The sequence below is a fragment of the Dendrobium catenatum genome, unplaced genomic scaffold (assembly GCF_001605985.2).
Source record: "Dendrobium catenatum unplaced genomic scaffold, ASM160598v2 fragScaff_scaffold_537, whole genome shotgun sequence".
Lineage (NCBI taxonomy): Eukaryota > Viridiplantae > Streptophyta > Magnoliopsida > Asparagales > Orchidaceae > Dendrobium > Dendrobium catenatum.
This window is the reverse complement of record NW_021318999.1, coordinates 629,318-648,529: the sequence shown is the minus strand read 5'-3', so window position 1 is coordinate 648,529 and position 19,212 is coordinate 629,318. Positions and strand designations below refer to the sequence as shown.

General features: G+C 33.3%; 1 protein-coding gene and 2 non-coding genes across 4 annotated transcripts; all 3 read left to right on the top strand.

The window, feature by feature from the left end:
* The first annotated feature begins 5,536 nt into the window (after positions 1 to 5,536).
* LOC114579584 lies at positions 5,537 to 5,630 on the top strand. The gene has a single exon (XR_003700653.1). It is a non-coding gene; the product is annotated as a small nucleolar RNA R11/Z151 (small nucleolar RNA).
* Positions 5,631 to 6,029: 399 nt separating this feature from the next.
* LOC114579585 lies at positions 6,030 to 6,128 on the top strand. Its single transcript, XR_003700654.1, has one exon. It is a non-coding gene; the product is annotated as a small nucleolar RNA Z152/R70/R12 (small nucleolar RNA).
* Positions 6,129 to 11,564: 5,436 nt separating this feature from the next.
* LOC110109434 (peptidyl-prolyl cis-trans isomerase FKBP18, chloroplastic) lies at positions 11,565 to 17,659 on the top strand. Of its 2 annotated transcripts, XM_020840502.2 has the most exons (6): positions 11,565 to 11,913; positions 14,688 to 14,758; positions 15,181 to 15,267; positions 16,415 to 16,564; positions 17,118 to 17,177; positions 17,357 to 17,614. In XM_020840502.2, the coding sequence occupies exons 1-6, from the start codon at positions 11,682 to 11,684 to the stop codon at positions 17,411 to 17,413; spliced, it is 657 nt and encodes a 218-aa protein (XP_020696161.2). In that variant the 5' UTR covers positions 11,565 to 11,681; the 3' UTR covers positions 17,414 to 17,614. The 2 variants fall into 2 exon arrangements, with proteins under 2 accessions (XP_020696161.2, XP_028550509.1); XM_028694676.1 differs by lacking the exon at positions 17,118 to 17,177 and having other exon boundaries at positions 17,357 to 17,659.
* The last annotated feature ends 1,553 nt before the right edge of the window (positions 17,660 to 19,212 follow it).

Genomic DNA, 19,212 nt, shown 5'->3' with positions numbered 1-19,212 from the left:
TGTGCTGGATCTTCGTACAACGCTAAGACGTTAAACTATATATTTCTCTACCGCCGCGAATATTCCATGACGCAACAATATTAATATAAAAATATATTGAAAATAAAAAAGTTCATTTTAACCAAAAATTTGATATATATAAACTATTGACTTCTAATAAAATATAGAAATTATATTTTAAAATAATTATATATTTTTTTTTTGTTTTTTTATCATTTTTTATTTTTAAATTATTTTTTAAAATATATTTAATAAATGTATTTTCTACCTATTTTATTTGTAAATTATTTTTTAAAATTTTACTTTAACAAGGCGCCCATTTAACAAACAACTTAAAATAATAATTTTTTTAAATAAGTCGTACATTATTTTGGCGAATGACACATGACACAGTAAATTTAAATCAACATAAGTCGCCTATTTGATGGATTACTTTCCTTCTTTTAAATTACTGCTTTTTTAATACTTAACTACATTATTAAAATTTTAATAATATCCAGTTTAAAAATTTTCTCAAAATTTAATTTTTATACTAATAAAATACTTTTTTTTCTGGGATGAAGAATAGGACTAATCTAGAGCCAACATATTTTATAGTGCATTTATTTTGGGTATTTGATAAAGAACTCAAAAGTATCTCTTTAAATTGATCTTTGCATGCATTGTAATTTTGTCTTTGTAAGTATGGGAGAATCCAATCATTAAATTTTAAATTTCTAGTTTTGCTTCGATCCTCACAAACTACATTCATTCTCAAGATAGCAATGCAAGTATCCTATTAGAATAGTAAACTTAGATATCATAAGTAAGCCTTGCTGTTAAATGGTGATGTCAAGATTAACTTTTGAGGCATTCATACTACCGTGCCACTGTCGGTGCTGACAATGATGAGTGTTGAGCTCGCCTACTTGTCGTCATCGTTCCGATCGGAAGTTACGATAGCTTAGCGGCTGAGCTTGCCATTCGGTTCCAACTCCTGAAACCGTGTCGAGCCGTTGACGACGTCGACCTCACCTACTCATCATCACCGGTGTCGTCGCCATCTACTCGTCGAGCCATTGACACCTCACCCCACATGCATTGACGCATACGGCCTCAAGTCTCATTTTTTTAATCAAAGCGTGTCTATGGTTCGGGTCCGAGTTGAAATACCTGTTTCGTTTGCAAAAATGAGTTGAGTTTGGGTTGGTCAACTAGTATATGGTCAATTTCAGATCCGATGAACCCAACCCATGACCCAATTTTGATAGACCCCCAGTATTTGAATCATCCTAGGATGACCTCTATCCTTAAAGGATTGCATATACACAATTCAAGGTTAAATATGCTAGACTTAGGCCTAGGTGCCATAAGATGTACTTTGTAGGTTTTTTATTCATGAATCAAAGTTCTAAATTTATACGCATACGATTAAAGCCCCTCACATTATTAATGCACCTAAATTATGGTTCATACTAGGGTCGGTGTTCGATCTTATTTCTTGCTCTCCTTTATAGGCATGTTGTACTTTGATGGTCTAAAATAGTGAGCTTCATGCTTTTGCAAGTGCTTGTGTTGGTGCTAACCAAAAATCGGCTTATGGGCACCATATTTTTGTACTTGTTTGTGCTGACTCTTACAAAAAGATAGATTTGCTCACCTATGGCTTCTACCAGAGCTCAAACAAAGAACATGAATGTCCCACACGTCCTAAAAAAATAGAAAATGGTATAATAAGCTTCGTTAAAAAGATGATGAACTTTTATTGCAATCACTAGTCATGTCTCTGCAGAAAATAAAAAAATTTTGCAATCACTTGGTTAAGAAATAATTGCAAATAATGCAAGATAATCATATTTTAGCAAGGATTTTGTACTGATATTTTGAGCCAAGCATTTCAGGGATCACAAAAATTCTAGAAATTATTACGTGCGGAGTCCGAACATAGCTCACGTATGAACTCCAATGTGTCAGTTTGTATATATGATTTGTATAATCCACACCTTTGCAACCTGGACACCCATTATAACCAACAATGTTGAGTTTCAACAACAAATTTCATGCCCTTCATCACCATCAAGGTTAGGGATGCTAATTTTTGATGTGATCCAAAAATCCGACTTGAACCCGACATGAAAATTTCGGGTTTGGGTCAACCTGAATTCGAAACGGGTATGGTTTGGGTCCTGATTTTAGATTCATTTTGAATTTCGGGTCGTGTTCAAGTTGACCCGAAAACCAGATAATGACACGGTTTTGACCCGATGTCTCCTTCACAATGAGCAAACTCCCGTCGTTGCTTCCGATCAAAATGGTGTAAATTCCAATCCGACCGGAAGGAGTAAAGTCAAACAACAACGAAGGAGTGAAGTCGAACATCAACTTAGAGGGCTGGGTTCGGGTCCGAAAAACTGACCCATTTGTAAAAACGGGTCGGATCGAATAGTGTCAGGTCAATTATAGGCTCGACCCAAACCTGACTAGTGACCTGAAATTGACACCCCTAACCAAGGTCCACAATTATCATCTATGCCAAAGTTGATGTCACGACCCGACCCGAGACGTGATTTCGTCCAGACGAACCATACAGCCAAACATGATTTTCTCTGCACAACCTGTACCGATCGTCCCGGACGATCCGACTTCGTCCGGACGAACCTGGAGCAAAAACTGATATTACAGTTGACACCCGTCAACGACACCAATATTGATTCTCACCATCATCATGAAAGCTTCGTTTGGAACAGCTTTCTTACTGCTTCTTAAGTAAAAAAACGAAACCTAAAGTTATCGCCCAACAAAAAAATCAATGTTCATGCGTGTCAACAAGACAAACATACATTCCATCAAAACAAGAGACAGGCTCAATGCTTATCCTCCCAAAAATAGCTAAGAAAAGTTTAGCCACTAATCCTTTTCTCCCTTGGCAGTTTCATTCCAACCACAACTGACCCAAATATATTTTTTTTCCTAAACCCTAATCTTCAATCCATGCCTTCGTTATCCCATTCGAGAAGCCCCAACAAGAAGACAATTTCATTCTCCAATGATCCTCAATTGCCTTCTATGTGAGAATGGTAGTAGCCCTGACATCAATGGGCAATGCTGCCATTGCTATGGACTCGTTCGCTCAGCCAATTTCTCTCCCCCTCCTTTCCCCAATTTTCGACGAAATAGCTCCATTGAATCAAATCGTTATAAAGGCCATCATAAGCTTGCCAATTCAACGAGGGCTGTATCGAATAAGTTCAGCAAGCAAACCCTAAAGCCGCTAGCAACCGGCGAGCCACGACTTGTGCGGAGCGGCGGAATGCGACGAGATTGGAGCTTAGAAGATTTAAGGAACGTCCAACGAAATGCTCGAAAATGCTGAAATGAGTGAGATCCGAAGTCTCTTCAAAACATTACTTTTTAATATCTAATGTGAATGTTTGAAAATTTTTTAGAATTTGATTAGTATTTTATTGGGCATCATTCTAAGTTTTTGTTTGCGGAGACATTGTGCAAAGTCCGGACAAAGAGAATTGTTCAGATTTGTGACTGTGCATAGTAAAAATGCAGTGATAAATAATAACTATGTTTCTACTTTTAATAGCCACAAAACCAAACAGTTCTATGTGTTCAGACTTCGCATGTAATAATCTCTCGTTTGAGATAATTTTCTTATTGATTTATGAAGTAGATTTTAAGCATAAAAATTTTTTGAATTTGAATTTTTTATAATGAAAATTTATCTTAGAAAGCAATAAAAAAGTTATTTCAAATGAAGACTATGATAAACAAATTTGCTAATCTTATACATTAAAAAATTTACCAACTATGTTGGTCTAAGAGCAAAAAAAAAAAACATTTGGTTTAAATGCATAATTAACTGTGAGTTTATTTGTTTCTAATTACTTGAAGTTTGTAAAAAAATTGCATTGTTCTAATTTATGTTTTGTGTTTGTTTGAGTATATTTTGGTTTTATCATTGTTTTGAGGGACAATTCTTTTTGTAAAACATTAAATATATTTTTATGAAGTAGATTTTAAGCATAAAATTTTCTTGAATTAGAATATTTTATAATGAAAAATTATTTTACAAAATAGTAAGAAAGTGTACCAAATGAAGTCTAAGATAAACAAATTTCCTAGTCTTATACATTAAAATTTTTATCAACTATGTTGGTCTAAGAGTCAAAAAAAAAAAAAAAAAACATTTGGTTTCAATACATAATTAACTGTGAGTTTATTTGTTTCTAATTACATAAAGTTTGTAAAAAAATTGCATTGTTCTAATTTATGTTGTGTATTTGTTTGGGTATATTTTGGTTTTATCATTCTTTTGAGGGACAATTCTTTTTGTAAAACATTAAATATATTTTTATTTACAAAATCATAAATTTCTTATCTCTATTAATGAATTTCTTTTTTAAATATTAAAATTCATTACAAAATCAAAATTTTTATTTTTCACTTTCTTAAATTATCTCTGATTTTTATTGTGGTAAATGAAAATTTATGAATTTGATAATTAATTTTTTGGGTAAATATAAGATTTATAAATATATTTGATTTTAATGATTTTTTATAATTTTTCATTTTTTTAATATTGAACAAAAATTGTTTAATATAATTTCGAGATAGTTTATTTGACATATTTATTATAATTATAAGAGTACAATGCAAAAGAAAAGTGATAATTTGATAGCATCATAAGCTCAAATAAATTTATGAAGCTTTTAAATATCATAAATTGAAATTTTGTTTGGAATGATTTTTTTATTGTTTCATAAAGTAGTAAAAAAACTATTTCAATTGAAGCCAAAATCTCCTTAAATAAGCTTTTGATAGGAGCTTGTATATGCTCTATGATTCAATCAAATTTAGAAGAAAAAACAAATAATTATAACAAGTAAGATCGAAATAATATATATATATATACACCCGTCATGTAACCTGGAACTCGATACTGAGCACTCGGTATTGCTAGGTATAGGTCCGGATTTCTGATTTTTGTCCGGACGTAATAATTATTCTAGAACAACATACGTGAAAACTTTTTATCTTTGATGTCCGAATTGAGATTCATTTGTGATAACTTTTTTATTATTTTTTAAAATAGATTTTTAATATATAATATTTTAGTTAAGAAATATTTTTGCTATAAAAAGCTGCCTTTAAAGATAGGTGTCTGAATGCAACATGAGGCTATATTTATATAATTCTTTTAATAAATAAAATAAAAAATATTATAGGTATTTATTTAAAATATTTTGCTTTATTTAATACAACTAAAGAACCCCCGACGCAACCAACCATCAAATATTCTTCATATGGACGTCCAGGATCATCCCAGAGCGTTTAACAATTCCGCTCCGTCATGACCCTGAAAACCCTAACGCCTCAATCTCTAACTTTTATATATCACGCTGCAAACGCTGCAACCAACAGCTGAACCGCATTTACATTTCCTCTCTCTATCTCTCTCTTTATCGCCGACGCCATGCCATTCCTTCTCTCTTACCACTATTTTCATAGAGATATAGTTGAATGATTTTAATTCTGAGACCTGGAGGGGCTGATGATGATTGATCGTAAAGATCTAGCGGATTTCTGTGAGGCTACTAGCCTTTGATCGCAGTAATTTGTTGTTACACACACTGAAGCCTCTCCATCTCTCTTTCTTTTCTCGCGATCGGTTTTAAACTTTTTGAATTCCTGTTTATGTGTTGTTAGTTATGATTTAAACTGGGAAAATTGGATCAGATGCGATTCTTTGAGTAGATAGGATCAAACAGATTTTCTCCCACTCCATTTCTCAGTAACAACCAAAACCCTAGCGGCTTCTTTTCTTCTCTCCATCACTCATCCATTCCTTTCAGCTATTTTTTGTGTTTGTTTAGATGATTTGCATATTTGAATGCTGTAAGGGATGATGATGGTTGATCGCGAGGATCTGGTGGATTTCTGTGAGGCCGTGAGTCGGTGATTATTTCGTATTATTTGTTACACAAGCTAAAGCCCAACATTGGCCTCTTATTCGTGATTTGAACTGTAAAAATTCTATCTGTGCAATGATGAGGTTAGGAAATTGGTGTGCAGTGGCGATTTTAATTGCCGTGAGCTTTTTTCACCAAATTATACGACTTCTCTTTCCTCTGAGCTCAGATCTCCTTTCTATGATGATTTACTTTTAGTGCTGTTTTGAGGTTTTTCATCTGTTTTATATATTTTTTATTTTTTAAATTATATAAATATAATTAATATTAATTTTCAATGGTGTCCTTTTAAAATTAAACCATTTAGGCCCATTAAAATAAATTCAGGCACACATGTGAAAACTCAAACTCAAGATTTATTGGTTGATAATCAAAGCTAAAAAAATATATATATATCAAGGTGAGCTGCATAAAGCATATAAATCTTTGTTATTTGGTTAGCTTCTCTCTTTTGCTTTTGCCTTAATTTATGATGCAACTTAAAATATTTGATATCAAATTGGTGCAATATAAAAATATCTAAACCAAGTAAGAGAACATTAGGTATGCAAATTAAACACCTTCTTTTTAATATATTAAAAACAAATACAACAATAAAACATAGCACAACAATGCTTATAACTTCTAATTGAAAATGATATAGCAACACCTTACAATTTCAAATAAAAAAAACACAACAATACCTTACAACTTCAAATAAAAATGAAACCACACAACTTATGATTGATCAAAGTTTTGAGAAGAAAGATACAAGAGGTGGAATAAGAATCTTGGAGAGAATAATGTATAGAAATTTGAGACAAATATAAGAAGGAATGTAAAAGAAGATAGCTCGAAAGCTATGAGAAAATCGGAGCAAATTCAGCATTCAAACCAGCCCATACATGGAGAAGTTAAAGAAATTTAGCCCTAATTTATAGCAGGAAGTGTGAAGATCATTTATTATCCCACATAAATATGCCATCAAAATAATCACTAAAATCCCTTCAAATCAGCCCATACATGAAGATGTTAAAGCAAACGGTAAAGGGATCAGCAAGGGGAAGATATCTAGTAGCCAATAGCAAGGAAACTAAGAAAACAACATGAAAACCGAGCAGCCGCATGGGAAAATTAAACAATTATTATGGGAAGACAAAACAACCATATGAAGAGACCAAACAAAATCATACGAAAAAGAGAGTTAGACATATAAGTGAAAATTAAAATATATATAGTATTTTATATATAATAAATATAATATATTATAATATATATTATAATATAATATATATATAATAGTATATAAATATATAAATTATATATATATAATATTATATATATATATATAAAGTATAGATATACCCTTGACTGCATCAATTATGAACATAGCCAGTCAGGTCATGGCACTAAAACTTCTAAATCATGTCAAAAGCAAAGATAATCAAATGATTTAATATAAGACAATATAAAAAATATTTTTAATCATTATTTCACCAATTAAAATTATCAATTGCCTCTAAACATCAATAATTTTATTTGTATTTAGCTTATACCTCTACTTATACAAAATAACAACCATGTTCATAAAATCAAAACCATCAATTCAAAGCATTTTAATTACGTCAATCACCCTCTCACTTATCTGCTTGTGTACTGGATCTTCGTAATATGCTAAGACGTTAAACTAAATATTTCTCTACCGCCGCGAATATTCCAGGACGCAACAATCATAAAATTATATTTGATGCAAATTTAAATAATGTTAAAATAGAACAAATACTAAGCGTGAATTATTTTTCCCCCTCTAAATCTCTTTAATTAAGCTTTAATACGAGCTTGTATATGCTCTATGATTCAATCAAATTTAGAAGAAAAAACAAAGAATTATCATGAGATAAATAATCTTAAAAAATTGTTTAGGGGTTATAATTTTCTTCTTAAAGAAGAAAGCAATTAATAAAATTTCACAGCTATTACATTATAGTAAATCTAATTAATACATCATATGTTATGGTATTATGATCATATAAATTTATTTAATGTGGATTTTCTTAGCATACATATTTTGTTTAACATAATGAGCATATAATGTATTATATTACATATTCTTCATAGTCATCGATACAAATAAGTCGGAGCAATCATCAAACTGTTATGCTGGGAGAAGTTAAGCAAGTTAAATTATATTAAAATTTAAAATAAATTACATTACTATAGCCCTTAGAACCTCAAAAGTGAAAAGTTTTTATCTTTGGTGTAATAGACTTAGGTTTTTTTAGGACGGCTTTCTCACTAATTTTTAAAGCAACTTATTAGCATAAAATTTTTTATTTTTTTATTAAAAAGCTGTTTTAAGAAACAGAAGAAAGCCGTCTCAAACGAAGCCTTAAGTTTCATTTGTGATAGCTTTTTTATTGGTTTATGAAGTAGCTTTTTAGATAAGAAATATTTGCACTAAAAAGCTGCCTTAGAAAACAATAAAAAAGTCTTTCCAAATGAAGCCTTAATACTTGAAGTAATTTTCGGAAGCACTCACATAATGATTCAGCATTTTTTACAAGAATTAGGCTTCGTTTGGGGCAGTTTTTTTATTGCTTTCTAAAACAACTTTTTAGTACAATTATTTTATTAACTAAAAAGTTGTTTTGAAAAGCATTATAAAAACAACCTCAAACAAAGCCTAAGAGTGTATTGTAAGAGGGGTTACATTCATACATTTTCATGGAACAACCGAGATCTCGCATATAATTTGATGAAGTGGGTACAGTTCATTGAAAAATATGAGTTATGTATGATGTATCAACCTATAACTTTATGAATTTCTCCTTTTCAATGTTGTGCATGAGTGCTACATTAGGCCACTTGAAAAGGGTTTTTTTTTTTGTAATGAGCAATTGCCCAAATAATTCACCCAACACAACTAGGCCTAGGCCTATAGATCATTGAAATGATATAAGCAAACTTTCAATAAATTAAATGATTTATCATATTGCTAATGAGAGTAATCAACTATTGAAACCACTCTATGATTCTACTGTCCACTCGTATCTTGGATATTATGTTCAACCCAATCGTTAAAGCAAGTTCTCGAATTCCAAAGGCCGTGTCCTTCAGAATTGAGTACTCAATATTATTATCGTCATTTGTAATCCTCAATAATAATTGATGAATGAGTGCAATAGAGAATTGTATTTTAAGAGCGCTAAAGAAGTACGCAAATGATTGAAGATGCATGAACCAACTTTAATGCATGAAAGCCTTGTTCAAACTTATTCTAACTTAACAAGAAAAAATATGCGAACCTTCTTCAATACTTTTTGAAGACATTGAAATAATTGATTGATGAAAGGTCAAGAATGGGTTTGAGTAAGTGCTCGAATAAGATTTGAAGAAGTTCAAATGATGCCATAATGTAGGGCTGTCAATATTTGACATGACACGAAAACCCGATCCGGACTCGACCCGGAAAACCTGGGTTGGACCCGACCTGTTTGAAAAATGGGTCGGGGCTCGCGTCCTGTGCACCCGCCGCCCCAGCCAGCCCGTGTCCGCGTCGCCGTCGGCGTCCGCTCTCGACCGTGACGTGTCCGTGCTGCGACGCCGGTCTCCTTCCCGTGTCGAGTCGGGTCAACCTGGCAACCCGTCGAGTCGGGTCCGAGTTCAGATTTCTGACTCGATTATCTACCTGAGTCGGGTTAGGGTCGACCTGTTTGAACCCGGGTCAGTTCGGATTCGACACGAACCCGACCCGTCACCCGAAATTGACGCCCCTACCATAATGTATTAAAGTTAGTTGGAATATTTCTAAATCACAATTTGAGGATGCTATGAAGTTTCATCAAATATGTCAATCATTTCTAAAAAATGCTCAAATAAATTTCAAACATGGATTGATGATTGTTAGGATTGTTATACGGTGATTTAATCCTGGTTCTGGTTGGAATATGGTTCTAACATGATAACTAGCATGTAGCTAAAGTGCAACATCGAAATAAGAGTATGAAGCATGTTTTCAACCCTAAAGATAAATCGATAAATATCATTAACCTTTGAAGAAATTGAGTAAGGAGAGACTGTCACCGTAAATTCTTACCACAAGTTGAAGGCCTACTCTTGTCATTCAATCCAAATCGAGAAGATGATGGGAAGAAGAAGAGTCAATGAGCACCGACAACCAAAAGTCATTTTTTGATAGATTTTCTAACTATTTAAATTTCACATTTTTAGAAGAAAAACATCTTAAGAATTGCTCGCCTGAATTTAATCTTCTAAGTTTATAAATACATGACTTATCGTAGGGGTGTAAGTGAGTCGAGTGGGTTCATGAGCCCACCAGCTCACGAGTCAAGCTTAAGTCTATACTCGAGCTCGAGCCTAGACTCAAATGACTCGACTTGTAAGCTTATTGAACCACTCGATTAACTTAAAATATATTAAAAAATTAATTTAAATTAATATTTGGTATATCATCACAAAATTATCTTGACTGGGCACAACTCTCAAGGCAAAATCAAGCTGAGAACTTCAAAAATTAAATTCGGGATCACCTGAACTCCGATTTCAGCAAACTTACAGTCAAACTGAGCGTCTCAGAAATACGAACCCATTGACACCAAATTTGACTCAATATGAGCCCAAATGAGTCCAAATCAAGGTCCCGTAGGGCTATTATAAAGTTCGAACCACAATTTGAGTTACCAAATAGTTTTGAAACATGACGTGCTTATAGTCGAATCGAGCGGATCGACGAGACAAATCATCGAGCCCAAGATAGTTGAATTCCGAAATCATTAAGACCTTCAAATGTCTGACAAATGGTACACGATCAAGAGATTCAATATCGGCGTCCATCCAACCACTCCCCATTTACCCATGATCTCTCACCTTTTTACAGGTCATGCTATTCCATAATATCTATAAATAGACCCCTCATTTCTCTTGAGAGGGGACCCAAGCAAGACGAAAAAGAGAAGAGAAGAATATTAGGAGGGAAGAAACTCCTCGACCACTGCCGTTGGAATTCTGTCTGAACAATGTCGGAATTCTACCCGATTTTCGAACGACGCAGGAATTTTTCGCGAATGACGCCATAATTCTATCCGAACGACGCCATAATTATGCCCGAACGACGCCAGAATTCTGTCCGACTTGCACGAGACGCCGGAATTCTAATCGATCTCCATGTGACGTCGAAACTCTGCCCGACATTGTAATTGAATTTCAATTTAGAAGAGATTAATTGTAATATGATCGTCCTAACTTTTACGGACGAGTTAGCTTTTTGTATCTCAAGCAAACATTAGTGGAGCTTTTTCAACTGGACGTGGACCCGTGATTTTTTTCCTCTCACGGGTTTCCACGTAAAAATCCTGATGTTTCTATTTCTCTTATGTTTGTGTGCTAGTATCCGTACAACGCTGAGACTAAAATTTTCTAAATCTATCATCGCGTATATTTTAGCATGCAATAATATTATATAATATTTTTTAACTTTTTTAAATTAATTATATATTAAAAACTGAAATTTTAATTAAAAACTAAAAAGCTCTTCAAATGAGCTCGAACCTATAATTGTTTTACCAAGCTAAGCTCAAACATAATAAATTAGAGTCTAGCACGAGCTCGAGAAGCTTAGCTTGATCAAGCCACTCCCCCGCCTGAGCGTCGTCTGCTTCTCCCGCCGGTCCTTTTATCTCCCTGTATCCGAAATATCATATCCGACACCCGTAAGCTCTATCAATGTCTTCTGCTTGCGCCTTCCACAGAATCGTTTTCTTGGAAGAAGTCCATCGCTCTCCTCACCCTGCATCAATGCCCTCGGCGTCAACGTTTTTCATGGCGCCTCTCTCGAGAAGAGATGCTCTGCTGATCTGCACCGCACCAATAAACCTAGCAGCGTTCTCCCCGGCCTCGTACGCTCGAGAGAGGAGGGTCAGGAAATCCATTGCCATCGAGGACTACAATACAACCTGTAAGTTTCCTTATTTTGGTTTTGGTACAGCTTTATTATTGGCTGAATTGATGTTTTTAGGTTTAATGCGTAGTTTGCCGCGGTATATTGGAGAGGAACATTCGCGTTACAAGTAGAGTAAGACATGCTTGTCCTGTTAAATTTAGAGAATGAATGGGGATAAAGCTTTTGGCTCACAGGTGGATTAGGACGGAGATTTTTTTTCAACTGATGTTGTGTTCGTGGCTATGTGAATTACATTAGAAATTTGTGCTCTTTAATTCACCAGATCAAATCCCATTAGAGATCGTTATTCTTGAATGAGCTTTAGAAGGAGAAATGGGCCAGAGCACACAGTCGATAGGCTTATTGCACTAACATGTACTTTGCTGTTCTTTGCTGATATCTGACTACACATATGGTGAGAAAGAAACTCAAATCTAGTTTGGGGACGCTTCAATTGAATTTTTATACTTTACCATCGAGCTAGTGCGTTCGTGTTCATCACAGATTGCACTCACACTTGTGGAAAGAACTGACTCTCATGTACATTGTTCCTTCTTGAGAAAATTCTCCTTGTTAGGGTAAGAACTAAAGTGAGATTGAATTTGGACTAAATAATCAAACTCATTTTATCCAAAAAATTTAAAACTGTGGGTGAGGGCCAACATTAATATAATTTCAAACAGTGGCGAGCCAGAAATTTTATTCAGGGAAGGCCTAAATTAAAATAGTCCTACTTGTTGTCTCATTTGGAAGGTTATAATACATTAAAATAGTTCCGCTTGCCGTCTCATTACCGAAACCAAGAAGAGCCGTAAGATCAAAATTAATAATGCAAATAATATGGCCCTTGGAACTTAGAAGACATAAACTTCTGCCATGACTATCTTCGTTTGGGTGCACGATAGGAGCGAAAGGGAAAACGAAATACGTGCTCGAGGTCGTGAGTTGCGAGTCGGGAGAGAGGAACAAAGGGGAAAACTCATGTGTCCAGAAAAAGATGGTGGTGGTTTCTCTAGATTAATAAATAATTTTAAAATGAAGAATTACAAAAATTAGAGCAAGTTTTCTCTTTGGCGAACTTGTTGCTCTGTTAAGCCACTAAAACAATCAGTTTTTCATCGTTCTGTCCACAATGGAAAGTCATTCCTCCCTCTATCTTTCAATATTTTACCCCATTAGTCTTTCTCTCTCTACAATTGAAGCATTGCATGGTTCAAGTAGAAGTTGGATTGAAGACTTGAAATGGAAAAAGCCTGTAATAAATAAAATGAAAGCTGACAAAGGGTTGTACCATTATGGATGCTTAAGTGATTTTTTTTTAACTGATGCTGTGTTCGTGGCTATGTGAATTACATTAGAAATTTGTGCTCTTTAATTCACCAGATCAAATCCCATTAGAGATCGTGAACTAGAGAGAGACTGCAATTTGGCCATATGCACTCATGGTTAAATTTGTTTTCAAGTTAAAATCTTAAACCTATACATAAGGGTCAATTACTTATATTTCTACACCCAATATATTTTTAAACTATCTAATATGAGACTAAATTTGTATTATCTTGTGGCTTAACATATCATAGGACGCCAAGAACACACTTTGAATTCTTATTTGATGGATCTAGTGTCTCCATTCAGTGGAATTGTTGGCAACCACTTAATCTTATGGACGAGCTGCTAGTTTTCTTTGCTGTCCCAACCACAGGCAATTCTGGGCTGGCAGTGGCCCAACCCAAAATTAAATTTAACGTCTCCCACCCACAAATGATGCTCATTGAACCCTTGACTAACTGAAAACACATAAACTTTGCTTATATTTAAAGTGGTTTTAAGAGACCTAGAGACCTTATATGCATACAAAACTAAATCATTTGCCAGGGTTGGTAGAAGGATATGGATTTGGTGCTTCTTTAAACTTGTCCACTTAGGGAATATAAAGATTGGCTCTTCTTCTTAGGACCGATACCCTAAACCTTACGAATAAAGTTCAAAGATTTTTCCATTAATAGAATCATGCATTATAGAAAATTAAGTACGAGAAGATGAAGATAATACAATGCACTTAAATTTTTTCTTCAATGAATAAATTCTCTAGTTCTATAATCATCTTCAAATCATTCAGAATGTCAGCATGCCACTCTAATGCTACCTCTGGCAAGCTACTAGTGAATAGTTTGAAAAGAAGGGCATCGCTTTCCCTAATATTGTAGCATATTGAGCCAAATGTTGCATGAAGCTCTTTAGGCCATCAAACTGCTTAAATCTAAAGGGAATGAAACCTGAGGGAGAGTGGACATACTCATACTCAATGGGATAAGCATGACCATTTGCCTTGGGCCATCCAACTTTTTACCCTTTTTGTCTTAGGCCATCCGACTTCATAGTTAAGATAGCTTGGTCAATGTTCTATCTGATTAAATCCTGAATCCATATGGGTAACAAACTAACTAGCTTAATGTTTGTCGTGGTGATTGATGAACTAATAGAGATACATGAACAACCAATGGTGCTACCCCCTTCTCCATCAACCGCTCTGATAATGTGGTACAGAGCCTTGTTGGCTCGATTATACTCGTGCAGAAGTGGTATTTGCTGACTTCATCAAGTTACCACTGTCATAATAATTAAAGCTGGCCATTTTAATTATTTTACTCAGGTTAGTGCGAAGTTTAATTATTGTAGGGATAATCTTAAGCTTTTATTTATGTTTTAGTTTTTGAGATTTTGGTTCCACTCTTTCTACAGTATGATGAATTACTGTTCTTCAGTTTTCTGATCTTATTCTGAATCAGCTGAAGGACTAAAGTACTACGATGTTGTTGAAGGGAATGGCCCGATAGCTGAAAGGGGTGCTGTGGTCAAGGTTAATTAAAAACAAAGAACTTGAAATTCTCTTTGTGCATCATGCATCGTGCAACAGTGTGTTTCTTTGGACTAATTATTCTGTGCGGACACTAGACGGAGAGAACCGTCTGGATTTGTTGTGTTTTTACTGCCCTTTTGTTGTGTTTTTGCAAAAAGACAATAAAAGGGCAGCAAATATTTAATATTTAATTGAATATTTGTTGCGCTTTTGCAAAAGGGCATCAAAAGGGCAGTAAAAATGCATTCATAATTGAATATTTGCTGCCCTTTTATTGCTCTTTTGCAAAAGCCCAGCAAAATGGTAGCAAAAGTGCAGCAAATTCAGACAATTCTCTCCGTCCGATGTCCGGCACAGAATAATTTCTCGTTTCTTTGATACTTGTTAGATCCAGTTGAATTCTATGAACAGTTTCATTACAGGTGCATTTTGACTGTATCTACCGTGGGGTGACAGCTTTGTCCAGTCGAGAATCTAAACTGCTAGCTGGAAACCGTATTATTGCACAGGTTAACTTTGCAAAACTTCTTTGGTATCATTTACCAAGATGACTATAAGCACCTTACTCTTATTCTGATTTAGCTTAGATGATCAGTCCGTAATAATTATTCCCCAGCATTTAAGATGGTATCATAAATCAAACGAGCCAAGTATATGAAGCAACAACAATTTAATTAAGCAGAAACATGAAAGCCATCTTAAAAAATTGGGTGAACCGCATATTTTGACTATCAGGAAACCTGTCTGAAAATACAGTTTCCTGATTAAAATGGTATGTTAAACCAGCCTTCATTGTTTTGAGTTTTTTTTCATACAATTCTATGAATAGTGTTTCATTTTAAGGTAATTTTCTTCTTGATAATTACATTTGTACTTGGACTTTTCTGCCACCATTTCCGAACTCCCTGGAAGAAGCTTATTCTAACGATAGACTTGCTTCAAAGTTCTAAGCGATATCTGTTGTCATGACAAAATGTTTGAAAACATTCTAATGACTAGAATCAACGCTAGGGATTAATTAATATTCCTAAGGGTAGAAAGCAGGGTTGGAGCAGTAGTTAAAGTTGCCTTCGGTGTATTCTAGAGGTCCCAAATCCAGAGTTATGAAAACAAATTCTTTGTAAATATAGGAATAAGGCTGTGTACAATAATCCCTCCCCATATCCCCTATACACTTATCGAGTGCGTGGAAAACATGATTATGAAAAAAATCAGCATTGTCACTTTGCTGAGTGATTACATGCTTGCATGTTCACCATTTAGTGTTTTCCCTGTTCTGAGGAAAGAGGCATCAAAGTTAACTAGATAAAAGAATCTGAAGATAAAAAGAAACCTTCTTTTCAGTTGTTACTAATTGCAAATTTTGTGCCTCTTTTTATCTTAAAATTTAAATGTTATTTCTATTGTAATTTATCTGAAACCTTAGCTTATAAGTAATTGGAACTGGTGAATTGGTAAATACAAAATAATCTTCACTAAACAAAAAGATTGGAGAATATAAGTGACTGATGGATGAAGTTTATGCTCTTATTCAAATTTAATCTTCTTCCTATTCTGCTGTTGGCTTGCTCATATATTTTTTTCTCTTTCTCTGCACCTTCATTTTAGACTGTTAACTTGGTTTTAGTAAACCAATACTAATTTTTTTCTTACCAGCCTTATGAATTTAAGGTCGGCTCTCCACCAGGAAAAGAAAGAAAGCGTGAATTTATTGATAATGCCAATGGGCTTTATTCAGCTCAGGCCGCACCGAAACCTCCACCAGCTATGTATACAATAACTGAAGGAATGAGAGTTGGGGGTAAGGTATGTTTTTTTCTCCATTTTCTTGCTTATCAATTATTATAGATTATCTTCGATACTGTGGGCATAGAACAATGGGTAAAACATCCTCATGCAAAGCCAGGGTGAAATAACTATTAAGGCCATAATAAGCCTACAAATCGATTTTGTTTGCGGTTTGATTTGGTGTTATATGTATATAAAAATGTAGTAAATGACATTTAACTCCTGCTTTGATAACATCTAAATATCAATAAAATCTTTCAGCAATTAGATGCGAAAAAAAATCATACTTTTTTTGGGAGGATATTTATGCCAATGAAGTCAAACTCACACACATTATATACGCAAGACTCGAATTCAAAGCTTCTTAATTAGTAGTTAAAGCTCTCAACTTATAGACCAAAGTCAACTGAGTTAAAAAAAATCATATTTATCATTGATCATCCCATCATCCTTATCTTTTTCAGATTTATCCCAACTGTTTGGCTTGGCTTTTAAAGTCCTAAATTTTCATGTTTGGCTTGGCTTTTAAAGTCCTAAATTTTCATATCTGATTTTCCGTATTTATGTGTAGAGAACTGTTATTGTTCCTCCCGGACTTGGCTATGGTGCAAAGGGAATAAATGAAATCCCGGTAAAAGACTGCTCTCACTTAACTTCTTTCATTTAAAAATGTCAAGTCATTACTAAGCTTGTACCTGATTCCTTTTTTTTATACAAGAATTTCATTTTTTACTAACAAAACGGAGCATATTTGAGATTCTTAAGACATTTTGTGATGCCTCATTGCCTAATTGGTCTCTTATCATGCAGCCAGAGGCGACATTTGAACTGAATCTTGAGCTTTTGGAAGTGATGAAAACAACATAGGAAGAACCAATTTAAGGTTTTTTTTCTTTTCTAATACAATGTACTGTTTCTGGTTTCCCTTTCTCCTCCTTGATTTCTGTGTAGGTTTTTCTAATCCAACTGTATTTAATTAATTTTCTGTAACATAACGATTTATTTGCAAACTGTGCAATGAAAAATCTCAATTCCTGTAAAAAGTGTGCATTTCCATTTCGAAGTTCATAGCAATCTGTACTTATTTTATTGTTAAGTCAGGAGTTTAATTAATGTGCTTTCAAGAAAGTACTTATGCAGACTCACTTGTGGATTGATCAGTATTTTTGAATTATTTTATTAAATTATTTTATAAATTTCACTGTATTTTCTTCTATTTTTGTTTAATGGTAAAGTATAGCACTATCATTAGAAAATAATCTGAGAAATTAGTATTATAAATTTCACAATTATAAAAACATACATATTTTTTTCATTGATTTATAATTTTCATAATAATTTAATCTACTCCTACAATGGATTTGCATCATGTGTTGATGATGTTATTTGAAAGAGATGAAAGTTAAGATATATAAGGGTTTCGAGTTTTAATTTGGGATGATTTTTTATTATTTATAAATAATTTTTAAGTACAAATTTTTTTTGAATTACATTTTTTTTTTTATAAAAATCAATAAGAAAGATATCTCTATATATATATATATAATTTATTAAGAGGGAAACATTTAGGCCAATTAAGACAAATTCACACACACACCGCATATACGAGACTCGAATTCAAAACATCTTGGTTGATAATCAAAACTTATAATAAACAAATCAAGATGAGCTGCATAAAACATAAAAATTTTTGTTATTTGATTAGCTTCTCTTTTGCCTTAATTTATGACATTCCATTCTTCTAAATCATACTTTTGCATCAAAACTTCTAAATGATGTGAAAAGCAAAGATAATCAAATGATCTATATAAGACCATATAAAAAAATATTTTTAATCATTATTTCACCAATTAAAATTATCAATTGCCTCTAAGCATCATTAATTTTATCTGTATTTAACGTATACCTCTACTTATAAAAAATAACAATCATGTTCATAAAATCAAAACCATCAATTCAAAGCATTTTAATTAACTCAATCTCTGATCAAACTATATAAAAAAATCATAAAATTATATTTGAAGAAACTTTAAATAATGTTAAATCCAAATGAATATGCTTATCACAATCAAATTTAAGCTTCTTTTGGGACGATTTTTTTATTGCTTTTTAAAACGGAGTTTTAGTACAAAAATAAAAAAAATTGTATTAAAACTCTGTTTTAGAAAGCTATAAAAAATCCGTCCCAAACCAAGCCTTAGTGTGTAAAAAAAAGCGTTAAATCCAAATGAATATGCTTATCACAATCAAATTTAGGCTTCGTTTGGGACAGCTTTTTTATTGCTTTCTAAGACGAAATTTTAGTACAAAAATTAAAAAAAAAATTGTACTAAAACTCCGTTTTAGAAAGCAATAAAAAAGCCGTCCCAAACGAAGCCTTAATGTGTAAAAAAAAACAGCTGATCCAACTGATACTGCACACTTAGGCTTTATTTGGGACAAATTTCGCACTGCTTTATAAAACAAATTTTTATTTCAAAAAATTTTTGAAAAAAAAAATTAGTAAAAAGCTATTTTAAACAACAGTAATAAAGTTATCTCATACGAAATCTTAGACTAACCATTAAGAGACAATCAAAGCAAAAAATCCATTTTTTGTAAGCTCAACAAAAGAAGGGAAATCAGTAGGGCTCTTCTGATGCTTATACTTGTGCCAAGAAAATAAA

Bases quoted from the DNA above. Each gene is read 5' to 3' on its own strand.
- LOC110109434 (XM_020840502.2), top strand. From the start codon at position 11,682: ATGTCTTCTGCTTGCGCCTTCCACAGAATCGTTTTCTTGGAAGAAGTC. The intron at 11,914-14,687 runs GTAAGTTTCCTT...ATTCTGAATCAG, and splicing joins CGAGGACTACAATACAACCT to CTGAAGGACTAAAGTACTAC. The intron at 16,565-17,117 runs GTATGTTTTTTT...ATTTATGTGTAG, and splicing joins GAATGAGAGTTGGGGGTAAG to AGAACTGTTATTGTTCCTCC.